We start from the raw sequence: 25,110 nt of genomic DNA on the forward strand, positions 1-25,110 counted from the left end.
GTAAATAAGCTATCATTATTTTTATTTTATTTGACACAGATTAAAACTGGTTTTCATACAGCATAGGAATGGGCCTTACAACCCACCTTGTGTATTTGCCTATCTATATCTGTCCTTGTTTGCTTACGTGTGTATGTGGCCATCCTGTGCTTGCCGAGATGCATCTTAACTGTGATTGCATCTGTCTCCTCTGTCAAAGTCAAAGTAAATTTATTATCAAAGAATGTGTATGTCACCATACACTACCTAGAAATTTACTTTCTTTCTTCTATTTCTAAGAAATTAGAAATAAAATGCAATAAAATTTGTTTTTAAATTGTGCAAATAAAACATGAAAATAAATAATTCTGAGAACATGAGTTATAGAGTCCTTGAAAGTGAGTTGACAGGTTGTGGAATCTGTTCAGAGTTGAGGAGAATGACGTTGTCCATGCCAATTCAGGAGTCTGATGGTTGAAGGGTAATAACTATTCCTGAACCTAATGGTGTGGGATCTTGGACTCCTGTATCTCCTGCCAAATGGTAGTAGCAGGAGGAGACCATAGCCATGATGATGAGGATCTTTGATAATGGGCATTGCTTTGTTGTGACAGTGCTCCTTGTACACGTGTTCTGTGGTGTCTTTGATGTATCCACTTTCTATAGACTTCTCCGTACTTGGTCAGTGGTGTTCCCACACCAGGCCAAGATGCTGCTGCAGCTTTTTATAATTGCACCTGAATGTGCAGAAGTTAAGATGTTGGAATCTATTATTAAAGAAAAGATCTTAAGGGTATTTGGAGGCAAATGATAAAATAGGGTAAGGTCAACATTTAAGGAAAAACTTTGCATGGTGATAATTTTGGAATTCTTTGAGGGGAAAAATAGGCAGGTTAGACAAAGGTGAGTCAGTGGATATCGTTTGCTTGAATTTTTACAAGGCCTTTGACAATGTGCCACACGAGGCTACTAAATAGGATAAGGGCCTATTGCATTCTAGGAAAGATACTCACATGGATGGAAGATAGGCTGACTGTTAGGAGGCAAAGAGAATCAAAGGGTCTCTTCTGGTTATGATCCTGTGACTAATGGTGTTCCACAGGAGTCAATGTTAAGACTGCTTCTTTTCACATTATGTAACAATGATTTGGATGACAAATTTGATGACTTTGTAGCCAAGTTTGCAGATAATGTGAAGGGGCAGGTAGTGTTGAAGTGGAGTCTGCAGAAGAACTTGGACAGATTAGGTGAATGGTCAAAGAAGTGGCAGGTGAAATCTCATGTAGGAAAATATAAGGTCATACACATTGCTAGAAGAACAAAGGCATAAATTTTCTAAATGGGGAGAAAATTCAGAAATCAGGTGCTAAAGGACATGGGAGTTCTCATGCAGGATTCTCATAATTTGCAGATTGGGTCAGTGGTAAGGAAGGCAAATTTAATGTAAACATTTTTGAGAGGGCTAAAATGTAAAAGCAAGGATACAATGCTGAGGCTTTACAAGGCATTGGTCAGATCACACTTGGAGTATTGTGAGTAATTTTGGGCCTCTTATCTAAGAACGAATGTACTGGCACTGGAGATATTTTCAAACCTCACGTGGACCGATTCTGGGAATGAAAGGCTTAAAGAATGCGGATTCAATGGCTCTGGATTGTATTTTGAGGTTTAGAAGAATAAGGAGGATCTTACTGAAACCTATTGAATTTTGAAAGTCCTAGATGGAGTGGATATGCCATGGGTGTTTCCTATAGTTGTGGAGTCTAGTATCAGGTACAGCAGCAGAATAGTAATGACATCCCTTTGGAATAGAGATGAGGAGCAATTTCTTTAGCCAGAGTGTGATGAATCTGTGGAATTCATTACCATAAATGTCTCTAGAGGCAATGTCATTGGGTATATTTAAAGTGGAGGTTGATAGGCTCATGATTAGTCAAGGCATCAAAGTTTACTGGGAGACAGAGAATAGACCTGAATGGGGAAAATAAATCATCCATGAATAAATGGCAAAACAGATTCTTGGCCAACTGGGCTAATTCTGCTCATGTCTTATTGTCTAATATTTCTCATTTCAAAAACTTTGATTCAGAAAATTCCTTCTGAATTGTTTTTATTGGATTTATTATGGACAATATTAATAACAATGAGGTTTTGTCAGAAATAGCTATTCTGTTAAAGTTTGGGTAGCTTCCAACCTGATGGCATGAACATCAATTTCTTGAACTTTTGGTAATGCCTCTTCCATCAATATTTCCCATCCCTTTCCCTCTCACCTTATCTGCTTGCCTGCTCATCACTTCCCTCTGGTGCTCCTTTCCCCCACCCCCCATTTTCTTTCTTCCATGGCCTCTGTCCTTTCCTATGGATTTCCCTTTCTCCTGCCCTGCATTTTTCACCAATCATTTCCCAGCTTGTTCCTTCACTCCACTCCCTTCCCTCCCCCACCTTTTAAATTTACTGCTCATTTTTGTTCCACCAGACCTTCTGAAGGGCCTCTGCCTGAAACATCAACGGTACACTTTTCCATAGATGCTGTCTGACTTGCTGAGTTCCTCCAGCATTTCATGTGTTGCTATAAAAGTTGGACTGTATTTCCTCTCTCCATGGAGATTGCCTTACCTGTTGATCATCTGTTTTCCTTTTTCTATCAGATTTCCAGCATCTGTAGTATTTTCCTTTCTTTTTATGCCCCTGTCTGTGGTCTTCGTCTATTTTTCATGAGTTTAAAGATACCAGTGGATTGTCCCTCAGTTTCAATTTCTTCTGTTTGGGAGAAGAAAACAGGCTGAAGGCCATTTGAGCTGAAGGTTCTGAACTTCTATAGACAGCTTCTCACCATAACTCAGAGCTGATTCCACAACCTGCAGACGCGCTTTCAAAGAGTCTACAACTTGTTCTCAGTATACTTAAAAATATTTTCACATTGTTTATCAGTATTTGTTTATGTATAGTTTTTCATAAACTCAATTCTTTTTTTCTATAAATGCCTGCAAAAAACTGAGGGTTGTGTATATAGTGTAATAAACATCAGTTGACTTTGAAATGTTAAGATCATTAAATAATTTGTCTAAGTCCATGATGGCTAGAGCATTCTTATTTCTTTCAGATTGCTAGTAACTGTGTTCTGTATCTGTTTCAGCAGTCTTCTCATGCCTTCTGTCATTATTCATATTATTTATCTCCTCTCCAAAACAAACAAATCATTCGCAATGAACAAGTATCTATCACTCTATGGGCACTACACTATTTACATTCTTCTGCCTAACCACAAACATTCCCTTTGTCTCCATATTACCAGAAGACATTGTGCCATTTGGTGCATTCTCTGCCATTGCATCCTTACTGATCCCTTGCAACCCCATTCTCTTGCCTTCTCCCATAACCTTTGCTTTTACTAATCAACAAATTTCACGACACCCCTCTTGCTTTTCTCTGCCATAGAAAACATCTACAAGCTATTTGTACCTTTGTCTCATTCCAATAAAGGTGACTAGTTTGGCACATTAACCCTGTTTCTCACTCCTCAGATGCTGTGTGACCAGAACATTTCCAGAATGTTCTATTGGTCTCACATCTGCATTTCTAAGCCTCAGCTCCTTAAAGAGTTAATAGAATCCAGATTGCATCATATTTTGTGCAACAACTTCACAGGAATTGAAAGGACAGACAAAACTGAGTGGGTATCTTATCTTTTTACCCCCTCGTTGCTGGAAATATGCCAGACTCTATTCACTTGAACTCACCTTGTATACTTGTAACTTTCACTGTTTCAAATCGGTATCTAACTTTCTCTTTTAAAAGTTTTTCTCTCTCAGTAATTCCCTTTGGTAAAAGGTTCTCTGCTCCTACCTCTCTGTGGGGTGACAGGAATTTCTCCAAAGCTTTCGATGACAATTTAAAATTAATGATCTCCCATCTGTTGTTCTCCCTAACTAAAGGAAATAATTATTCATCGTTGACATGAGAAAATAAGACATAGTAAGAGTAATCCATAGGCCTCTAGAGTCTGTTCCACCATTCAGTAAGACACCATTAAATCCCTTTTATAATTTTAATCACCTCTATTATATCTACTCTTGACTGCTTCAATTTTTCCATTCAGTTGTTTTAAACATGAAAGATTCACAACTAAATCAACTTTACATGCTGGGTAATTCTTTAAGTCTTGATAAAAGATGCATTATCCATGAATAAATTCTCATTTAAAACTTCCATGTCAAACTCTATCAAAGAGATGTGCAGATCTTTAACTGCAGAGAAATATTTGTAACTGTCAAAGATGTTGCAGTATCTTAGGGTTTATTGCTGATTGAGTATCTTTTTCCTTAAGTATTTTGGTTCATACAGGAATTTGTGGTCTACAATTCCATTTTAGTCCTTGTTAAAAATGGCAAGTGTTGGATAGTAGATTGATTCCCACTGCCTGGTTCTTGGTACATGGTACTGCAGGTTATGGCCCTTTAACTACTCACTAAAGTATTTTAGCGGAGGCAGAAACCCTCCACTGCCTTTTTTAGGCAGAGTTCCAGACTCAATTTTTGAATGGCTTTTCTTTTCCACAACTGGCAGGATAGGAAAGCCAATATCATTGTCCATTTTGAGGGCAAATCTTGAGCACTAAGCCCTACTTACAACTCTCATTGCTTTTACGCTTGAAATGTACTTGTTTGATTGCTAGTTAGTTCAAAGTAAATTTATTATTAGAGTACATATATGTCACTATATACAACCCTGAGATTCATTTTCTTGCAGGCATACTAATCATAATAGATTAATAACCATAATAGAATTAATGAAAGACCATACCAGCTTGAGCTTACCAAAAGGGTGCAAAATACAACAAACTGTGCAAATAGAAAAAAATGTAATAAACAATAAACGTCAAACATGAGATTTAAAGTCCTTGAAAGTGTGTCCATTGATTGTGAGAACATTTCAATAGTGGTGCAAGTGAAGTTGAGTGAAACTATTCCCTTTGTTTCAAGACTTTGATGGTTGAAGGGTAATAACTGTTCCTGAACCTGGTGGTGTGAATACTGAGGTTCCTGTACCACCTTCCCAATGACAGATGCAAGTGTGACCTGGGTGGTGGGGGTTTTTGTTGATGGATGCTTCTTTCATGTGACAACGCTTTGTGCAGGTATGCTCCTATTGGGAGAGGGCTTTACCTGTGACAGACAATCCAACATTGTAGGATTTCCCTTGTAAAGGGAATAAGTAAACCGATCAACAAGTAAAGTACTGCACTCTCAGCAATGCCAATTAATTTTGGATTAGTGTGCCTGAACAACTTAAACTGTGTGTCATAGCCGATAATAAGATGACTGGGTCCTAAACACTCTTACAACTCAAACATTTTTATTTTCCTTGTGCACAAGGAGAATGGCATGGCACATGTCATCCACACTGTTCTGAAGTCAGGGCAAAAAACTGCTATTTTTATATATTTATACAGAATTGATTTATCAGTTCCAGATATTGAACCATTGGTAAATTGCGTATGCCTGAATCACCATTCACGAGAGGTAGTAAATGTCAGTAGAAACTACAAGTCCACACTTCGAAGTTAGTAAAGCAATTGTACCTTAGTTGTTGGGTGGGTTTCACGTCCTTCTGCTATTTTTACTTCTATCTTCGGCATCCTCTACTGTGTAGAGGAAAGCAATGTTCTTTGAAGTTGATTACACACTGCTACAGTCATTTTCCTCTATCTGTCAGCAAAAAGTGAGATCGTCTCTGGCAGTCTCAGTTCGAAAGTCTCCTTTGGGTTTGACAACACACCAGCAGTCATCTTTGCCTAGATGTTATCTTTAACCCTTGCCTTATAACTTCTACAAATGGACCACTGTCCATTACATTGGCTTTGAAGAACATTTGCTTTTTGGTTCCTATTGCTAATGTGCGCTGAGTTTCTGAGGGGCTTTTCTTACTACTTTCTCCTCTGCATGGCCTAGATACATGGCTGATATTACATTGAACCACATGACAAAAATTGTCCTTCATGTGTGTGGGGTATTTGTTGGAGGTGGGAATGGAAGAAACCTTGTCCTCTGCTCTGTGCATAAATCCCAATTTGAGACATGAATTGGGGGATCGCTTTCTTACACTGCTTGGGTGTTGGTCAGATTATGAATGAGTTAATCTAAATGCATCAAACTAACATTTAGAACATGGTATAGTGCAGCACAGAATGGGGCCTTTGGCCCACAATGTAGTGGCAACCTTTTAACCTACTCCACAATTTAATTTAACTTTCCTCTTACCTGGCCAACAACCCCCCCCCCATTTTCCCTTTGAGTGTGCCTATGCCAGAATCCTTAAATGATTCTCAGAAGACCCATTCTCTAATCTAGGCAGCATACTGATAAATCTCACCTGCACCCTCAGCTTTCACATCCTTCTATTTGAGGTGGCCAGGATTGAACACAATATTCTAAGTGTGGTCTAACTTGAGTTTTATAGAGCTGCAATATTGTCTTATGGAGAGGTAATGTTGAGGAAAAACAGTCCAACTTGCTTCAGAATGCATTGAAGGTAATTAACTGATTGCCATGGGGCAGGGTTGAAGGGCTGAGTGTTCTTTTGTGTTCTTATTGTGTTTGATATTTTTCTGTTAAGTAACACCACTAGTTAGCACAGTCAATTGCCTTCCAAACAGAGACAAACTTTAAGACCAAAGTTCAAAGTGTGTATACGTTATACAACCTTGAGATTCGTCTGCATACACACAGCCACAAAACAAAGAAACCAAAAGAACTTGTATATTTTAAAAAAGAAAGACCATCAAACACAGTATGTGCAGAGAGAAAATAAAACTAATTATGTAAACAATAAAAGTAAGCAAATTGCAGTCAGAACACAAATGAGACCATAGACATGAGCCACAGCCTCAAACTCAGAGCCAAGTAAACAAGCAGAACCGTCCCAACCCTCACCTCTTGTCCCACCAACCTGCCTTTTTACTCCACCTGGTCCAGCATTTAAACCGTCCAAGCATTGGGTCATTCCTTGTACTAGGTCCCAGGTCCTGTCACACCAATACTCCCTGGGCCTGGGCTCTGCCACCATGTTTCAGCTTGTACCCAACCTTCCCAAATCGGATCAATCGTACCTCGCTCATGGTTTAGTGAACAGGCCTCAAATCTGCCACTCCAACACTCCTACCTTGCTGCAGTCCGTTCACAATGCCTTTGCCTCAAATATGCCTCAACCTTGCCTCAACTTCACCTCACACCCGCCAACTTCAAGTCTCAATTCAGTTTTGCTTTTTCTCACCTCTCCATTGCTTGCAGTGATCGTTTACCATAAATTTCTTTGCAAGGAAGTGTTATCAAGAAGGTATTTAATTGTATTCATTGTTTTGGTTGCTGCCAGTAGGTAATCACTGGACTTCACTGCTGCCTCAAATGAGAAACCAGATACTCAGTTTGGTGAGGCTAGTTGAGGAATAGCACATAGAACAGTACAGATCAGTCCAGACCCTTCAGCCCTGTTGTGCTAACCCTTTAAACTACTAAGATCAATCAAAGAATATATGATGTACCAAAAGATTTCCCTTGCTTTTATGCAAATTGTGCTATCATTAACCCTGAATGGTCAGGTGAGGTTCTTGTCACAGCCCTTTAATGAACTGGAGGGTTAGAATTCAGCACTAACAAAGACTGCCTGAAATATGTGCTTTAGTCTCTAGAATGGGCATTGATGTAATTTAATTACATAGAGAGAAATTGTCAATTTTCTCCCCACCCCCCAACTCACTTGTTCAATCCAAATTAGTGACATGAAATTTTCTTCCATTTTGTATTTTAGACTGAGACGTTCATCCATCTATTTTATTTGGTCAGCTGACTGAAAGCCAAAGCTACGTGAACTTTGCTTCATGGTGACCTGCTAGAGTTGGATAATGGCAACCCCTTTCCCAGGTATTGCTGCTTTGAAATAATTTGGTACTTGGTTCAATCATGGAGTCATTGAACCACCTCGTCCAGAGCTGACTGTACTGCCCAGTGAGCTAGTCCCATACCGTGGGCCAACACATTTAGTCCATGACCGTCTAAACTACTATGCGTTTGTTTATCTAGATGGCTTGTAAATGTTGCTAATGTGCTGGCAGCAACCATTATATCTGGTAGTTTATTCTAAATGGGTGACATCTTTTGCATGAGGAAGCTGTGCCTGATATCTTGTTTAAATCTTTGATCTTAAACCTCTGGTTTTTGGCACCCTGCCCCTGAAGGGAGTTGTGGGTGAAAAGGGCAAGTGAAGAACAACCCAGACGCAGTGCTGGAGGAACTCAGTAAGTCGGGCAACATCTATGGAGGAATTAATATTTACTTTATTCATTTATCTTTCTGGTTACCAACACCCTTTTTTTCTCACCTGAGCATCACCTCCCTCTAGTTCCTCTCCTCCTCCCTTTTCTTCCATGATCCATTGTCCTCACCTATTAGCTTCTATTTTCTACAGCTCTTTGCCTCTTCCACCTATCATCTCCCAGCTTCAATCCCCCTCCTGCCTATTACCTACCAGTTTGAACTCCTTCCTCTCCCTCCACAATCTTATTCTGGCCTCTGCCCCTTCTATTTCAATCATGATGAAATGGGTGGGTTGGCAAGTTTGCAGATGACACAAAGGTTGGTGCTGTTGTGGATAGTGTAGAGGATTGTCGAAGATTGCAGAGACATTAATAGGACGCAGAAGTGGGCTGAGAAGTGGCAGATGGAGTTCAACCTGGAGACGTGTGAGGTGGTGCACTTTGGAAGGACAAACTCCAAGGCAGAGTACAAAGTAAATGGCAGGATACTTGGTAATGTGGAGGAGCAGAGGGATCTGGGGGTACACGTCCACAGATCCCTGAAAGTTGCCTCACAGGTAGATAGGATAGTTATGAAAGCTAACACCCCATAAGCTTTCTTAAGTCGAGGGATAGAGTTTAAGAGACGTGATGTAATGATGCAGCAGCTCTATAAAACTCTGGTTAGGCCACACTTGGAGTACTGTGTCCAGTTCTGGTTGCCTCAGTATAGGAAGGATGTGGAAGCATTGGAAAGGGTCCAGAGGAAATTTACCAGGATGCTGCCTGGTTTAGAGAGTATGGATTATGATAAGAGATTAAGAGAGCTAGGGCTTTACTCTTTGGAAAGGAGGATGATTAGAGGAGACATGATAGAGGTGTACAAGATATTAAGAGGAATTGACAGAGTGGACAGCTAGCGCCTCTTCCCCAGGGCAACACTGCTCAGTACAAGAGGACATGGCTTTAAGGTAAGGGGAGGGAAGTTCAAGGGGGATTATTAGGGGAAGGTTTTTCACTCAGTGGTTGGTGTGTGGAATGCACTGCCTGAGTCAGTGGTGGAGGCAGACACATTAATGAAGTTTGAGACTAATAGACAGGTATATGGAGGAATTTAAGGTGGGGTGGGGTTATATGTGAGGCAGGGTTTGAGGGTTAGCACAACATTGTGGGCAGAAGGGCCTGTAATGTGCTGCACTATTCTATGTTCTATGTCTTGGCTGAACTGGCAACACTTTACTCACCTCCATAGATGCTGCCTGAGTTCTCCAGCATTTCGTATGCATTGCTTTAGATTTCCAGCATCTACAGAATCCCTTGTGATTGGGATGTGTCATGAGATCTTTAAGACATTAAGGTGAGATGGAAGACATTTAGAGTAGATCTGAAGGTTGTGTTTTCCTACTGAGAGGTTGGTGGTTGCCTGAAATTTACGGTCAGAGCAGGACATGGTGAAGGCAGATGCAATAACATTTAAAAAGCATTTGGATGAATACATAGATAAGAAAGGTGTGGTGGGATGCAAGCCTAGTAAGGGGAAATGGGATTAGCATAAATAGCTATTATGGTCAACATAATGATGTAAGCTGAAAGGACCTTTTTGTCTGTTATGTGATTCTAAGATTCCATCATTGAATTTGTTTTTTTTTTCTCTCTGTTTTGGCTGGTGTGGTTCAAATCCGTTTGTGGCCTTTTCCCTCCAAACTATCCAATATCTGTACTTCCCAAATTCTGGTCTCGGCCATGCTGAAGCCTTTATTAGTGGCTGGGTTTCCTCCTATCAGGGCCTTAAGGATGTCCCCTTCATCTCCCTTTCATCCTGTTCAAGGTGTATCTTTTAAATACCATACATCAAAACCATCCTTTCATCATCTGCATACTTAAGGTGTCTGATAATGAGGGAAGCATTAATTTATAGCATAGTTAAAAAGAAGCTGAAGAAACTGGACTTGGAAATGTACCTGGAATGCTCAGTCATAATGATGACTCGATACAAAGATATATAGCACTGCAAAGCAGAAATCATTCATCTGGCCCATCTAGTCCAGGCCAACCTGATTTTTCTGCCTTCTCCTATCTACTTGCACTAGCATTCCATACCTCTTTCATCCACATGTCTATCCAAACTTCCCTTAACTGTTATGATTGATCTAGTATCTGTAACTTCTGATGGCAACTCTTTTCACACTTGCCTACTCTCTGAAGATTTCCCTCACATTCCTCTTAAATATTTTGCGTTTCACCCTTAACCTATGATCTCCAGTTCTAGTTTCGACTGACTTGAAGGGGAAAAAAGTTTGTAAGCATTCATCCTATTTATAGGCCTTAGCATTTTGTACAGCTCTATATGATTTCCCCTCATTCTCTTGTGCTCCAGGGAATAAAGTCTTAAACTGCTCAATATTTTCTCATAACTCGTGTCCGCGAGACCTGGCCACATCTCTTTGTAAACTACTTTGCACTCTTTCAATCTGGTATCTTTCCTGTAGGTGGCTGATAAGAGCCATGCACTTTCCAAATTTGGCTTTGCCAAAGTCTTGTACAACTTCAGCATAATTTCCCAACTCTTGTACTGAATGCCCCAATTTATGAAGGCCAATATGCCAAAAGCTTTCTTTATGACCCTATCCACCTGTGATGCAATTTTCAAAGAATTATCAATCTGCATTCCCAGGTCCCTTTTTGTTCTACTGCATATCTCAGTGCTCTACCAAGTTTTTAATTGTAATTATAATATGATTTGTAGAACTGTTTCTTCTGAGCAATCAAACTTTGTTCCTGCAAAAACAATGAGGTTGCAAAGTATCAGCAGGTCAGGTAGTGTCTATAGGGAAAGAACTGGAGTTTTTACTTCAGATGAAAGATCTTCCCTTCAAGTTTTGTCAGCATGCAGCATGGTCCTTGTTCATTTTCTTTCAAACAAAGTCACTGAGACTGAGCCATATAATTGTTGGAGCCTTTGATGACTAAAAATGGGAACAGCGCAATGTTGCTTTAATTTAAAATCCCAATCTGCTGGGAATGCTCATCACAGAAGCTCTTGTAATGTGCCACAAAGCATGCCTTCAGCATTAATTAGTCATCTGCCTCTTGTCTTGCTTTTCACTGTATTGAATTCAGATGGGATAAGAGTGCAACTGTATATTTAGTAGGATATTGTGAGCAGTAGTTTGTGTCATTAAGATTAATATACTGTACATATAATGTGTATATTGAGAAGATAATGTGCACTACAGCAGCAGACTTGATGCTGGTACTTTTCTACTTTTGACTTGGAAGTTCTTTCCAGCAATTAATTGTTAAACTTTTTGATTTCTGTATCATGTGTATTCTGATACAATAACTGTCAAAAACACTATGACCCATTCAACCAGGTTTAAACTGTGCTGAACATTATTATTTGTGATTTGAAGGTAATGCAGAGAAAATATTGTCTAGCTATTTAGTTTCAGATGAAATGTCAAAACTTGTTGACTCGGGTGCACACAAATATTTGAGCAATCATGCCAGATTGTAGAGTAGAAGGCACAGGGAAAAAATGGGTGATTTCTCAAGTCTACCTTGGTTTATCTTTGTTTATTATTTAACATTTCTCTGCAAAATTCCAAAAACCTTCACTAATAACCAAATATACTGCATTAATATTTCAAACAGAAGTTGTTGGCAGTTAATGAGGAAGCAAATGTGTTAAAATATTTGTTAAATATGTTAACAAATCTCTTAACTGCTAAAGAACTTGCATATTGAAAGGCATAATTTCTATACCATGAACACTGGAATGGTGAGGGGGAGGGGAGGTGTAGAGGAAGTACTATGTCAACAACACTCTTGCACTCTGTAGAAGTGCAAACCAACCTACGTGCTACAGGATTAACCTCAGTTCAAATTGGATTAAGCAAGAAAGTCACATCAAAATAAATGCATTATCAAAGTATGTAATGTCGCCACATACTACCTTGAGATTCACTTTCTTGCAGGCATTTACAGGGAAATAAAGAAATACAATTGAATTTATGAAAAAATATTAAAGATTGACAAACAGCCAATATGCAAAAGACAAATTGTATAAATTTTAAAAAGTACATAATGCTGAGAAAATGAGCTGTAGAGCCACAAAGTGGGTCTGTAGGTTGAGCAATTAGTTTAGAGATGATTGAAGTTATTCGCACCAGTTCCTGAACCTAGTGGTGTGGGGGTCTATATCTCCCACTTGATGGTAGTAGCAAATAGCCTGGATGGTGGGGGTCCTGCATGATAGATGCTGCTTTCTTATAACAGTACTCCTTGCAGATGTGCTCAGTGGTGGAGAGGGCATTGCCTGTGATGGGCTAGGTCCACTATTTTATGTAAACCTCTCCATCCCGAGATATTGCCATGATGCAGCCAGTTTGGATACTGTCCACCCAAATACTGGGATTATGCCAGTAAAAATCTAATTGAAAGCAGATTTTGGGAAGTTCTGAAGCATGTACTTTAGGGCAATATTTTTCAGTCTGATAGTGGCAGAGAAACCAGTGGAATTATTCAGCTTTTTGAAGGGAAAATATAAATTTTCCTGGGATATACTAAAGGGCCCTCTCGAAGGATAAAAATCTTTTGTTTCGTTATTTTAGGTTTGCTAATAGGTTAGAACGCTTAACTATGTTCTGAAATATTCTGATGTCCATTTAGATTTATTAACATGGTCCATATAAAGGTCAAGATCAGCATTATGAGCACAATCAATTTATCAGTCTCATTCCCTTTCCCAGTGGATGTAATTGTGTTTTGTAAACAACCACAAAAATAGTGATTCTAATCTTGCTCTATTTCTGCCAAATGCTGCTTCAAGTATCTGAAACTGCAGTTCATGACTTTGCTGGGAAGTCTGATTGAACAGCAGCCCACGATTCCAAATGCAGTATATTCCTCTTTCTCCCTGTGCTCCCTTTTTAACAAGATTCTTCCCATATCTCTGAGTATCATTCCCCACTATGTTTCTGTTTTCTGTAGGGAAAAACTATTCATTTATGCTTGGGGCCTTGCCATCCAAGAAGGTATGTTATTGATTATCTCACTGAATTTCAATCTAACTAAAACTCAGCTTGCAGGTGCTGTAAGTGTCTCACCCTCTCTTCATGGCCTAACTTATACCCCTCACTAAGTTTAATATGGTGTCACACTTTGGCTCTAAAGTATCTTTATTTGAAGAACTTGCATTGTTCATCCCTCTGCTTCCTTTCCAAAATTGTCTATTGATTCTCCCACTCAATGCCAGCCTTCCATCCTATCATAAACATGATTTGCACTTCCATTCTTCAACATCTGCATCTAAAGTCTTTAGCCTTCAATCTTCTCACTTAAGACCTTGTCTCTAACCCCGGACAACAAAAACTCTCCCACAAGTACTTGGGCAGCACAGCAATGTAACGATTCACACAACCCTGTTCTACGTCAGCTATAAGGAGCTTTACATTCTGTCCATGACCATGTGGGTTTCCTCTGGGTGCTCAGGTTTCCTCCATATTCCAAAGTTGTATAAGGTTAGTGAGTTGCAGGCATGCTGTTATTAGTTCCTGAAGTATGGCAAAGCTAATAGGCAGCTCAGCAAAATGCTCATTGATTTGAATCAAATGACACTATATGCTTTGAGATACATGTGACAAATAAAGCTAATCTTTCATCTCTTTTGTTGTTACTTGGCTTCAGTAGCTCCAAAGCTACTTGCACTCCCAATGAGTGTTCTGTTTATTTTTGATTATTTCTTGTCCTCCATCCATCAACCATCCTCACTCTTTGAGGTGGGGAGCAGGGTTATAAACCATATAACAATTACAGCACGGAAACAGGCCATCTTGGCCCATCTAGTCCGTGCCGTATGCTTACTCTCACCTAGTCGCACTGACCTGCACTCAGCCCATAACCCTCCATTCCTTTTCTCTCGATATACCTGTCCAATCTTACTTTAAATGACAATACCGCACCTGCCTCTACCACTTCTACTGGAAGCTCATTCCACACAGCTACCACTGAGTAAAGAAATTCCCCCTCATCTTACCCTTAAACTTTTGCCCCCTAACTCTGAACTCATGTACTCTTGTTTGAATCTCCCCTACTCTCAATGGAAAAAGCCTAAACACGTCAACTCTATCTACCCCCCTTATGACTTTAAATACCTCTATCAAGTCCCCCCTCAGCCTTCTACGCTCCAAAGAATAAAGACCTAACTTGTTCAACCTTTCTCTGTAACTTGGGTGCTGAAACCCAGGTAACATTCTAGTAAATCTCCTCTGTACTCTCTCTATTTTGTTGACATCTTTCCTATAATTCAGTGACCTGAACTGTACACAATACTCCAAATTCGACCTTACTAGTGCCTTGTACAATTTTAACATTACACCCCAACTCCTATACTCAATGCTGTGATTTATAAAGGCCAGCATACCAAAAGCTTTCTTCACTACCCTGTTCACATGAGATTCCACCTTCAGGGAACTATGCACCATTATTCCTAGATCACTCTGTTCAACTGCATTCTTCAATGCCCTACCATTTACCATGTATGTCCTATTTGGATTATTCCTACCAAAATGTAGCACCTTACACTTATCCGCATTAAATTCCATCTGCCATCGTTCAGCCCACTCTTCTAACTGTCCTAAATCTCTTTGTAAACTTTGAAAACCTACTTCATTATCCACAATGCCACCTACCTTAGGAAATTCTTTGAAATCAACTTATAAACTTTACACTACTTCCCTTTTCTCCTCATTTCTGCAACAGGTTTGTGTTTCTCTCATGAGATCCCTTATTTTCTTTTGACCCACCAACTCTTCCATCTTGAGGTCATCTGCCAATGAATATCCCATAGTCTATTAAAATCTTGAGCTAAGTTCTGACCACAGATCGACATGCAGGTTTTATAGTCCCTCTTATAACCCCCAAGTACTTTTGTGGTCAATCAAAGACTTTTGAGGTGTGATTATTGTTGTAATGAAGAAAATTTGACAGTTTAATATCTTGGTTATTATCTTGTAGATAGGAGTCACAAATTTTTATTGTTCAAAGTAAATTTATTTATGTTGTCATAAAAAAGGTATTTTAAAAAAGATTCATTTTCTTGCTGGTAATTACAGGGAAAAAACAATAGTACCTATGGGGGGGGGGGGGGAGAACAAAGACTAGCAAATAACCAATGTGCAAAAGGAGAAAATCTGCAAGTAAAAAAAAAATGCTGAGAACACATTGTAAAAGAGTCCTTGAAGATGGGTCTGGAGGTCATTGAATCAGTTCAGAGTTGGGTGTAGTCATCCATGCTCGTTGAGGAGCCTGATAGTTATAGGGTAAAACTGTTTGTATGGGACCCAAGGCCTGCCTGATGGTGGTAGTGACAAGAGCACAGTTCGGGTGGTGGGAGGCCTTTGGTTGAAGCTGCTTTCTTGTGGCAGTGCTCCTTGTAAATGTACTCAATGGTGGGGAGGCCTCAGCCTGTGATGAACTGGGCTGCATCCATCACTTACTGCAGTTGGTTCTTGGAGGATTAAGATTACTCAGAGGTTGGATATCCAAGTTGCTCTTTAAAATAGTGCCCTAGAATCTCCTTTTCTGTCCCTGAAGGGGCAGGCATGGCACATGTTTAACATTTGAAAATTTGTTTCCACCACTTGTGGTCATGGTGTAGATTAGGTATCAGTCCCCAGAGAAAGTGTCGATAAAATGCTGCTCTGTGCCTAATTATTTAAGAGTTCATTTGATATCACTAAATATATGCAACATGTTGACACCTCAGCACATAATAACTGGACTGTGTGATTAATGCTTCCTTGATGGTACATGGCTTTAGGTGTCTTACCCAGATGCATTACACCTTTTTATGTTAATTGCGCTGCCCAAGACTGCTATATATAAAAAAAATCACAGGCCTTTGTGAGCACAGTCCTGTCTATTATAAAAACCAGCGGCAGCTCCATGGAGTCTGTCAACACTTTCTGCTGCCTCAGGAAAGCAGCCAACATAATTAAAGATCCCACCCATTCTGGTCATTCTCTCTGCTCCCCCTTCCATCAGGCAGAAGATACAACAGCTTGAGATAACCTTTTGTTGTAGGACAGACTTGGTGATAAATATTAAATCCAGGTCTTAAATCAACCATATTATGGCCCCTGCATATTCTTTGTCTACCAAGTGCTGTACTTTCTTTGTTACAGTAAGTGTCCTGTGTTCTGTATTACTTTTGCACCACTTCAAGCACTTATGGAATGATCAGTCTGCAGGGCACAGAGCAGTCTTTTTACTGTAATTAAGTACCCAGAACAGTAATAAGCCAATTGCAAATTAAATGCTATTTTATGTAACACTTAATGGGGCCAGAGTGGGAAGCACACGTCCACAGATGGCCACTGATGTGGTGGGCAACTTGGTACTTAATCAGAATTAGGTTTGATATTACTGAATTGTAAGACATGGGAGCAGAATTGGGCCATTTGGCCTATCAAGTCTGCTCCACCATTTAGTCATTCTTCCCCCCCCCCCCCCCCCCCCCCCCCCCAAGCCCCATTCGTGTCCAATCATGAACTGATCAAGCTCTGCCTTAAGCATACCCAGTGACTTGGCCTCCACAGCTGCCGGTGGTAACAGATTACACAAATTCACCGCCCTCTGGCTAAAGAAATTTCTCTGCACTGTGTCATTAAATTTGTTTTCTGCCAGCAGTACATTGCAATGCATAAAAAAACTGTACAATAAGGCCGTGTACGCATGACATGGACAGGAAATAATGAAGTGGAGTCAGTGGATGGAGGTGCTGATCAGTCTTGCTACTTGGGAAAAGTAACTGTTTGTGTTCAGTGGTCCTGGCGTGGATGCTACATAACCACCTTCCTGCTGGGTGTGGGACAGATAGTCCAGGAGCGGGGTGGGTGGTGTGTTTATTATGAAGTGAGCATTAGTTCACTTACAAGTTGGCCTCTTTGGCCGCTTGGGATCTGCAAACCAAGAGTAGGAATGTGTAGCAATGTTTTTAATATTGAGGAAGTGCCTAGAAATATGTAATAATAATTATGGTTCAGTTCATTGTGGAAATAATCCACTATTGTTAAGAAGCCTTAAACAGAGTTTAATGGGGGATCCTTTGAGATGTTACTGGCCTTTTTCCAACACTTTTTTGTATGTATGTCCTTATTAGCAGGTAGGTTGGTACCCATAAGATATAGGAGCAGAATTAGGCCATTTGGCCTATCAGCCCTACTTTCCTGCCTTCTCCCCATATCCCTTCATGCCCTGACCAATCAAAAATCTGTCAACCTCTGCCTTAAATATACACAAAGACTTGACCTCCTCAGATACTGGTGGCAACAAATTCCATAGATTCACCACTCTGACTAAAGAGTGTTGGTGAGGCTTTCAGCTGATGATAGAATACTACTTGAAAGCAGAACATAGACCACTACTGCACACTATAGACCCTTGCGTGTGCTGTTCTTTTATCCTAATCGAAGATCAATAGCCCTCTATTTTTCTATAATCTATCTAAAGGTCTATTAAATACCCCTAATGTAGCTGCTTCTAGCACCATCCTTAGCAGGATATTCCATGCATTTGCTACTCTGTATTTATTTATTTTTTAAACAGCTTGCCTCTGTCATCCCTCTGTATTTTCCTCAAGTTACCTTAAAATTATGCCTACTGGTATTGGCTATTTCAGCCCTGGGGAAAAAAGTCTCTGGCTAGCCACTTGATTTATGCCTCTTGTTCTCTTGTACATCTCCACGTCACCTCAACTTTCTCTCCAAAAGTCTTAGTTTAAAGTAATTGAAAGATTAACACTGGAGCTTCAATATTATTGGGAGTTGACTGTGAATTTTACAAAGTAGCAAGTATATCCTTTGCTAAAAAGCCCATCATAAAATCCATTTTACTTTCCGCATCTGACTTTCATTGGAGTGAAGTCTGAGTGTATAGATGCAGCAGTATCTGTTCAGCAATGAATTCTTTAAGTAGCATAAAAAAATTACATTGCGTCTAAGACACGTTTAAAATCCACACTAAGGATGTATAGAGAAATCATGAAGCATTTAACATTCATAGAAAATTACACCACAGTAATCTTCAGCCCATGATGTTGTGCCACTGTTTTAACCTTCTCTAAAATCAAACTAGCCCTTCCCTCCTGCACAGTCCTCCATTTTTCTTTGAGCCACTTGCCTATCTAAGAATTTGTTAAATTCCTGTGAGTATATCCGAGCATGTTGGTAGCACATAGCAGTTAGTTAGGCCTTTGCAGCACCTGAGACCTGGTTTCAATGTACATTCTCCTCGTGACCATGTGGGTTTTTTGTGCTCCAGTTCCCCGTCACTTTCCAAAGATGTGTGGGTTTGTAGGTTAAATGGGTGTACGTGGGTAGTGTGGACCCACTGAGCTGGAAGGGTCTGTTACCATTCTGAATCTCTAAATAAAAATTTATCAGTCTGCCTTTACCATCACCCCAGTGTATCATGCACTCAGCATTCTCTGCATTTATAAAAGAAAACATTTTGTTCCTTCCATTATTTCCAGTGGAACATCTGTTCCTTCAGTACAGAATATGTCAGTCTTTGTGCATTCAAACTTCAGTCCCCAGACAGCCCTGTGTAAAAGTAAATGGGCTCTCCAGAGCCTGTTCACAGGATTTTATTTACCAATGTCTAACAGGGTTCTGTGATCACAAGAAGACATTTCAGGCACCCATTTTTACCATTTGTTGGCGAGGCCACGGCAACCTACTACACCTGCATCTGACATGAACTTGAGCTGTGTACAATTTGAAGGTCATGGAGAGGGAAGGGAGACTATAGAAAGATGGAGCATCATTGTTATTTCCTCTCTATACACATAGGCTGTCTTCCTATGTTACTGAATGTTGATATTAAAACAGACTCTGCAGATGTTGGAAATCCAGAGTAACACACACAAAACGCTGCAGGTCAGATAATTTCAATGGAAATGAATAAACGGTTGGCAGTTTGGACTGGGACCTTTCAGGACTGGAAAGGAAGGGGAATGACAGGATTAAAACATTGGGGGAAGGAGGAGGGCAAGCTAGAAGGTGAAAGGTGAAGCCAGGTGGACGGGAAAGATCAAGGACTGGAGAAGAAGGAATCTGATGGTAGAGGAGAGTGGACTATGGGTCTGATTGCATGAACATCAGTTTCTCCATCCGGTACTTTTTTCCTCCCTCTTCCTTCTATTCCTTCACTGGACTCTTGCCTCCTCTTGCCTGCCAAGCACCTCCCTCAGTTCTCCTCCCCTTTCTCCTATACTCTCCTCTCTTCCTCCTTCAGTTGCCTTTTACCTTTCCACTCACCTGGTTTCAACCATAACTTCCTAGAGTCACCTCCTTCCCCTCCCCGCTACCTTATTCTGGCTGCTTCCTCCCTGTGTCATACATGCCAGTTTGAGTCAATAATGTTGAAAAAGGCCTCATTCCAAATCTAATTGTGCTTATTTTGATTTCATTTCCTCCTCCTTTACACTTTGATATTGAAGAATGTCAATAAACAATCTTGAATCTGTAATACGAAGTGGATGATGTCAGTTGCATTTAGAGCCATTCATGTAACTTGGGATTTCTCCATGTCCAATATGGTTGATCAACTGTTAACTCAAATGCAAGCAGATGAAAGAAGGTCATAGCTTAACATTGAAGGATATACTTTGTATCAAAATGATGGGAAGGAAGGTATAAGCAGTGGCTCTATAGGTAAGAGATGGAATTGTATCTTTAGAAAGAGGTGGCATACACACAATACAGGCCCTTCAGCCCGCAAAGCTGTGCTGAACATGCCCCTACCTTAGAACTACCTAGGTTTTACCTATAGCCCTCTGTTTTTCTAAGCTCCATGTAGCTATCCAGGAGTCTCTTAAAAGACCCTATCGTTTTTGCCTCCATTACTGCTGCTGGCAGCCCATTCCACGCACTCAGCACTCTCTGCGTTGCTTTTTTTAAAACAAACTCACCCCTGACATCTCCTCTGTACCTACTTCCAAGCACCTTAAAACTATGCCCTTTTGTGCTAGTCATTTCAGCAAACCAAATCTTTTCAAACTCCTAATTAAAAATAGCTGTTGTCTTGCCTTTATAGCTGCACCAGTATGTTGAGACAAAGTTAGATCCTCACAGAGATCCAGCAACTTGAAATTGCTCATTCTCTCTGAGAATTGGTTCGTGTTCCTTCATTGCCCTTTCTGAAGTTCACAATCAGTTCTTTTATCTTACTGACATTGAGTGGAAGGTTTTTGCTGTGACACCATTCAGCTAGCTGGTATAACTCACTCCTGTACACTCCCTTCTCCAGCTGAGATTCTACCAACAATGGTTGCATCATCAGTATATTTATGGATGTCACAGAGAGTAGAGCAGTGGGCTAAGCACACATCCCTGAGTTAACTTTGAACTTGGAGATCCTCCTAGTTGCACGCAAGAATGCCAAATTGATTTAATTGTGGATGGAGTTGGAAAGTCGTAACACTTACTTGGCTTGACAAAATCCACCTTGCCATTCAGAACTCTCACTTTGGGGTGAGACTTTGAGATGGTGAAGGTATGACCCATCATTTCTGATGATGGGTCATCAATCTGACACATTAAATCCATTTCAACCTTCGCAGATGGATTTGACCAGCTGAATATATCCAGCTGCTTGTTTTTTTCACTGTAGGCATAAAAGATTATTTATTTCATTTAGAGATGTGGGATGGAACAGGCCCTTCCAGTCCACTGACTCATGTTGCTCAGCACCTTCCCCACCCCTCCCCCCAAAAACCTAATCACAGGACAATTTTACAATGACCTACCAACCGTGGGAGGAAACCCACCCCCACGCACCCATGAACAGGAGGTACATGCAAACTTTCTTAGAGAGGAAGCTGGAAATGAACTCCAAGCTCTGTTTCCCTGTGCTGCAATTGTGTCATGCTAACTGCTATGCCACTGTTTTTGCTGTTCCATCTTGACTACTTTTAATCCCAGTTGTAAGCTTGGCATTTTTTTTTAAAAAAAAGAGAAAATCCCTTAAAGTTAAAGAATCCAGAAACATCTTACTGCAAAGTTCCTGACAGCAAAACCCAAACCACAACGATGCAGGTCTGTGGGAATATGGGAATAACTGGTGTCAAAGTTGGATATTGACTGCCGGGTATGGGAAGATTTGAATGTAGGTAGAACTATTTTTGGTTTAAAGGGAAATCGTTCCTTTTGATGGGGAGGTCTGTAGATGGTAGTGGCACAACAGGATTGGGAGCGGCTGAGTATTTCTTTTAAAGCTGGAAGCTGAATGATCTGGAAGGCACTGACAGAAGTGTGGAAACAAACTCAAGTCATTTTCAAAAGATTGCAGCAGTGTGGGGTTGATGCAGCTTCTCTGTTAAAAGGGCCAGCATAAGAAGAATGGCTTAATTTGCCCCTTCGCTTTTTTAATTGTTTGAAGTAATCTAGCATTGCAGGTAAAAAAGCCAATGTACACACAATGGGCACTTTATTGGATACATCAGCTTTTTAATGCAAATATCTAAGGCAATCATGTGACAACAACATGCATAAAAGCATCTTGACACTGTTGAGAGGTTCAGTTGTTTAGACCAATCATCAGAATGGGGCAGAAATGTGATCTAAGTAACTTTCACTGTGGATTGATTGTTGATGCCAGACAGGGTGGTTTAAGTATTTCAGAAACTGCTGATCTCCTGGGATTTTCATGCAACAGACTGTAGCATTTGCAGAGAATGGTGTGAGAAACAAAAAATCCAGTCAGCTGTTTTTCTGTGGGTGAAAATGCCACCTTAATGAAAGATATCAGAGGAGAATAATTCAAGCTGACAGGAAGGCAATAGTAATTCACATAACCATGCGTAACAACAGGTATATGAGTGCACAACTTGTCAAACCTTGAAGTGGATGGGTTACAGCAACAGAACATGCACTCAGTGGTGACTTTATTAGGTACAGGAGGAACACAATAAACTGACCACTGAGTGTATAGTTCTGGAAATAAAAATTCCATCAAGTTTAAAAGCTATGTTCTGACAGCACCTTCCTAATCTGAGCTGTCAACCACAAAGGAAGGCCAGGTAGACAGACAAAAAAAATTGGTTCTTCTCCAAACAGACTCTGACATGGGACTATATCCTATTTTTTTTTACAGTTATTTCCAAGTCTTGTTGCTTCCAATTTTGCAATACTCATGACAGGATTACAGCAGTTTCAAGTTCAAGACTAATAGTCATTCAACCATATTATAAATACCCATGGATACAGCCAAATGAAACACTTCCTCTGGGGCCCAAGGTGCAAAGCCCAGTACCACAGTCATACACAGTGCGAGGCACATATTGCACAAAGGTGGCAGAAAATGTACAGTCACAGAAAAAACATGATGTAGCCCAAGTCTCTAATCCCTGAATGTTGTAACCAAGAATAAGCCCACAGCAGACAAATGCAATTCAGCTAGTCTTTGTTTTGTAACTCCTGAAACTAATATTAATAAACAGAGCACAGGAGCTGGGACTACTCATGGAGTTGATTTCTTTTCTTTAATGAGGTGCTCACGTGTGATGTGTAATTATGTACATCATTCACATACTTCATGCATATAAAACCAGAGTGAATTGTGTTATCAACAAAGAATGTTCAGTCAAACAATATATTTACAATATTGCTCAAACATTGCTGAATTAAATACACTACAGTGTTACACCGATCAAACAATGGAAGGCAGTAGCGACTCCTGCATAGTCAGCGCAGCAACTCTGATATCCCTTTCCTGAGTGGCCATAAATAGGTGACTCCATGGTTTGAAACCTTAACCACCCTACAACTGCGGCCACACAATTCCCCTACCATCGGTCCCAATGATAAACCAGTGAATCGGACTTGCAGCATTCCACATTACTAATGTCCAACCAAAATCAGTGCAAGTCTGGATGGGAGAACCTTGATAGCCTTACTTTTTCTTGCTGTTGGAATGTGTATTGAAAGCATCAGCAATTTACTCCATTCCTGCACTTCCCATTAGAACACAGCTAAAATAAACTGGGACAATGTTGGAACTTGACATGAACAAGTAGAAAACAAAAGATAATTAAGTCCTTTGATTTTTACTTGCAAATTGAGTTGCTTTGTTTTATCAATATTAAGCATTCCTAACCCCAAGCAGGAAAACAAATCTCTTCTGTTTTAAATTGACATCAGTAGACTCATTTGTGATATTCTTTGTTAGTATGCTTTAAACTAATAATCAGAGATTAATGCTGTAAAATCTGTTCCAATAGCACCAGAATTTTATACTTGTACATCCAGTGGCCACTTCATTAGGTAGCTGTACACCTGTTTGTTAATGAAAATATCTAATCCACCAATCATGTGGCACCAACTCAATACATAAAAACATGCAGACATGGTCAAGAGGTTCAGTTGTTCAAGTCAACCATCAGAATGGGGAAGAAATGTGATTTTTGGTTGTGGAATGGTTGTTGGTCCCAAACTGGGTGATTTGGGGATCTCGGAAACTGCTAATCTTCTGGGACTTTCACATGTAACTGTCTCTAGAATTTATAGGGGAAAAAGTGCAAAAAATTGGTGGGGGGGGGGGGGGACATTCAGTCAGTAGCAGTTCTGTGGGTGAAAATGCTTATTAATGAGAGATCAGAGGAAGGCCAGACTGGTTCAACTGACAGTAAGTCAAATAACCACATGTTGCAACAATGGTGTGCAGAAGAACATCCAGGAACACACAACCTATTGAACCTTGAAGTAGATCTGTGACGCCAGCAGAAGACCATGAACATGTACTCAGTGACGACTTTAATTATAGAAGGTACCCAGTAAAGTACCCTCTGTTATATTCACAAAATGTGAATTCCACCAACCTGCTGAAAATCTGTTTCTTTTGGTGGTGAGCCACTACAGTCACCTAGCAGTCAGCGCAATCCTTTACAACTCGATTAGGGTTTGATTGCTACCACTGTTTAAAAGGAGATTTTACATTCTCCTGTGGCGTAGTGGGTTCCCTCTAGGTGCTTCATTTTCCTTTCATGTTCCAAAGATGTACATTTAAGTTTACTGAGTTGTCGACATACTATGTTGGCACCAGAAGGATGATAACACTTATGGCCTACTCAACTTAAACCTCTCTGATTTGGAAAAATTGACACATTCTACTGCATGTTTTGATGCACATGTGACAAATAAAGCTAATCTTTCCATCTATTTTTCTCTCTATTTCCTCACTTATGGTACAACCAAGTAGTTTCATTGGTCATTTTTTAAATGCGATTTGTTGGTTAAGAGTTGATCACCATTCTGTGGATCTGATGCCATATTTGGGTCAGACTGGGTAATGATGATAGATTGTGTTCCAGATGAGGTGCTGTTTATGATCTTCTCCTGGTATTTGGCCCTCATATTGCGGGCTAGATGCAAAGATAAATTTGATTTGTGCTGGCTGAGTCATAAAGCCTAAATTCCTTCAGTGTTGCTCTTCTATTAAGTTCAAGTGGTTTGTCTGTGAACTAGAATGATGAAGTATCTTCAAGGCAGGAGACAAATCCCTATTTCTCTCAGGAGGGTGGCAGAGTGTAAGAGGAGCATCACCTGAAGTGACAGCCATTTGATGCTATGATGGGACGTAATCAGTGAAGAAGGGAAGTCACGTTGAGAACTTGTTCTCCAGAACTAATTGTTTTAGTTTAGTTACAGAACTTTCACATCTGGGCAAACTGCCAACATCTATCTTGTAAGCTGTGGCATAAATCCAAGACCCCTAATTTCCAACAGACTATTAATCAGTTGCACAAACAAGAGATTCTGCAGGTGCTGGAAATCCAG

The 25,110-nt window shown here is 40.2% G+C and overlaps 1 protein-coding gene across 2 annotated transcripts in view; it reads left to right on the forward strand.

Annotated features, from left to right (window-relative positions):
* Positions 1-25,110, forward strand: part of gypc (glycophorin C (Gerbich blood group)) — a 156,451-nt gene that overhangs the window by 13,702 nt on the left and 117,639 nt on the right. For both annotated transcript variants that reach the window (XM_059970201.1, XM_059970200.1), the window contains exon 2: positions 7,789-7,901. In XM_059970201.1, the coding sequence (XP_059826184.1) occupies positions 7,883-7,901 (19 nt within the window). In that variant the 5' untranslated portion in view covers positions 7,789-7,882. The remainder of the gene's footprint in view (positions 1-7,788; positions 7,902-25,110) is intronic.

Source organism: Hypanus sabinus, chromosome 5 (genome assembly GCF_030144855.1).
Source record: "Hypanus sabinus isolate sHypSab1 chromosome 5, sHypSab1.hap1, whole genome shotgun sequence".
NCBI classification, from domain to species: Eukaryota; Metazoa; Chordata; class Chondrichthyes; order Myliobatiformes; family Dasyatidae; genus Hypanus; species Hypanus sabinus.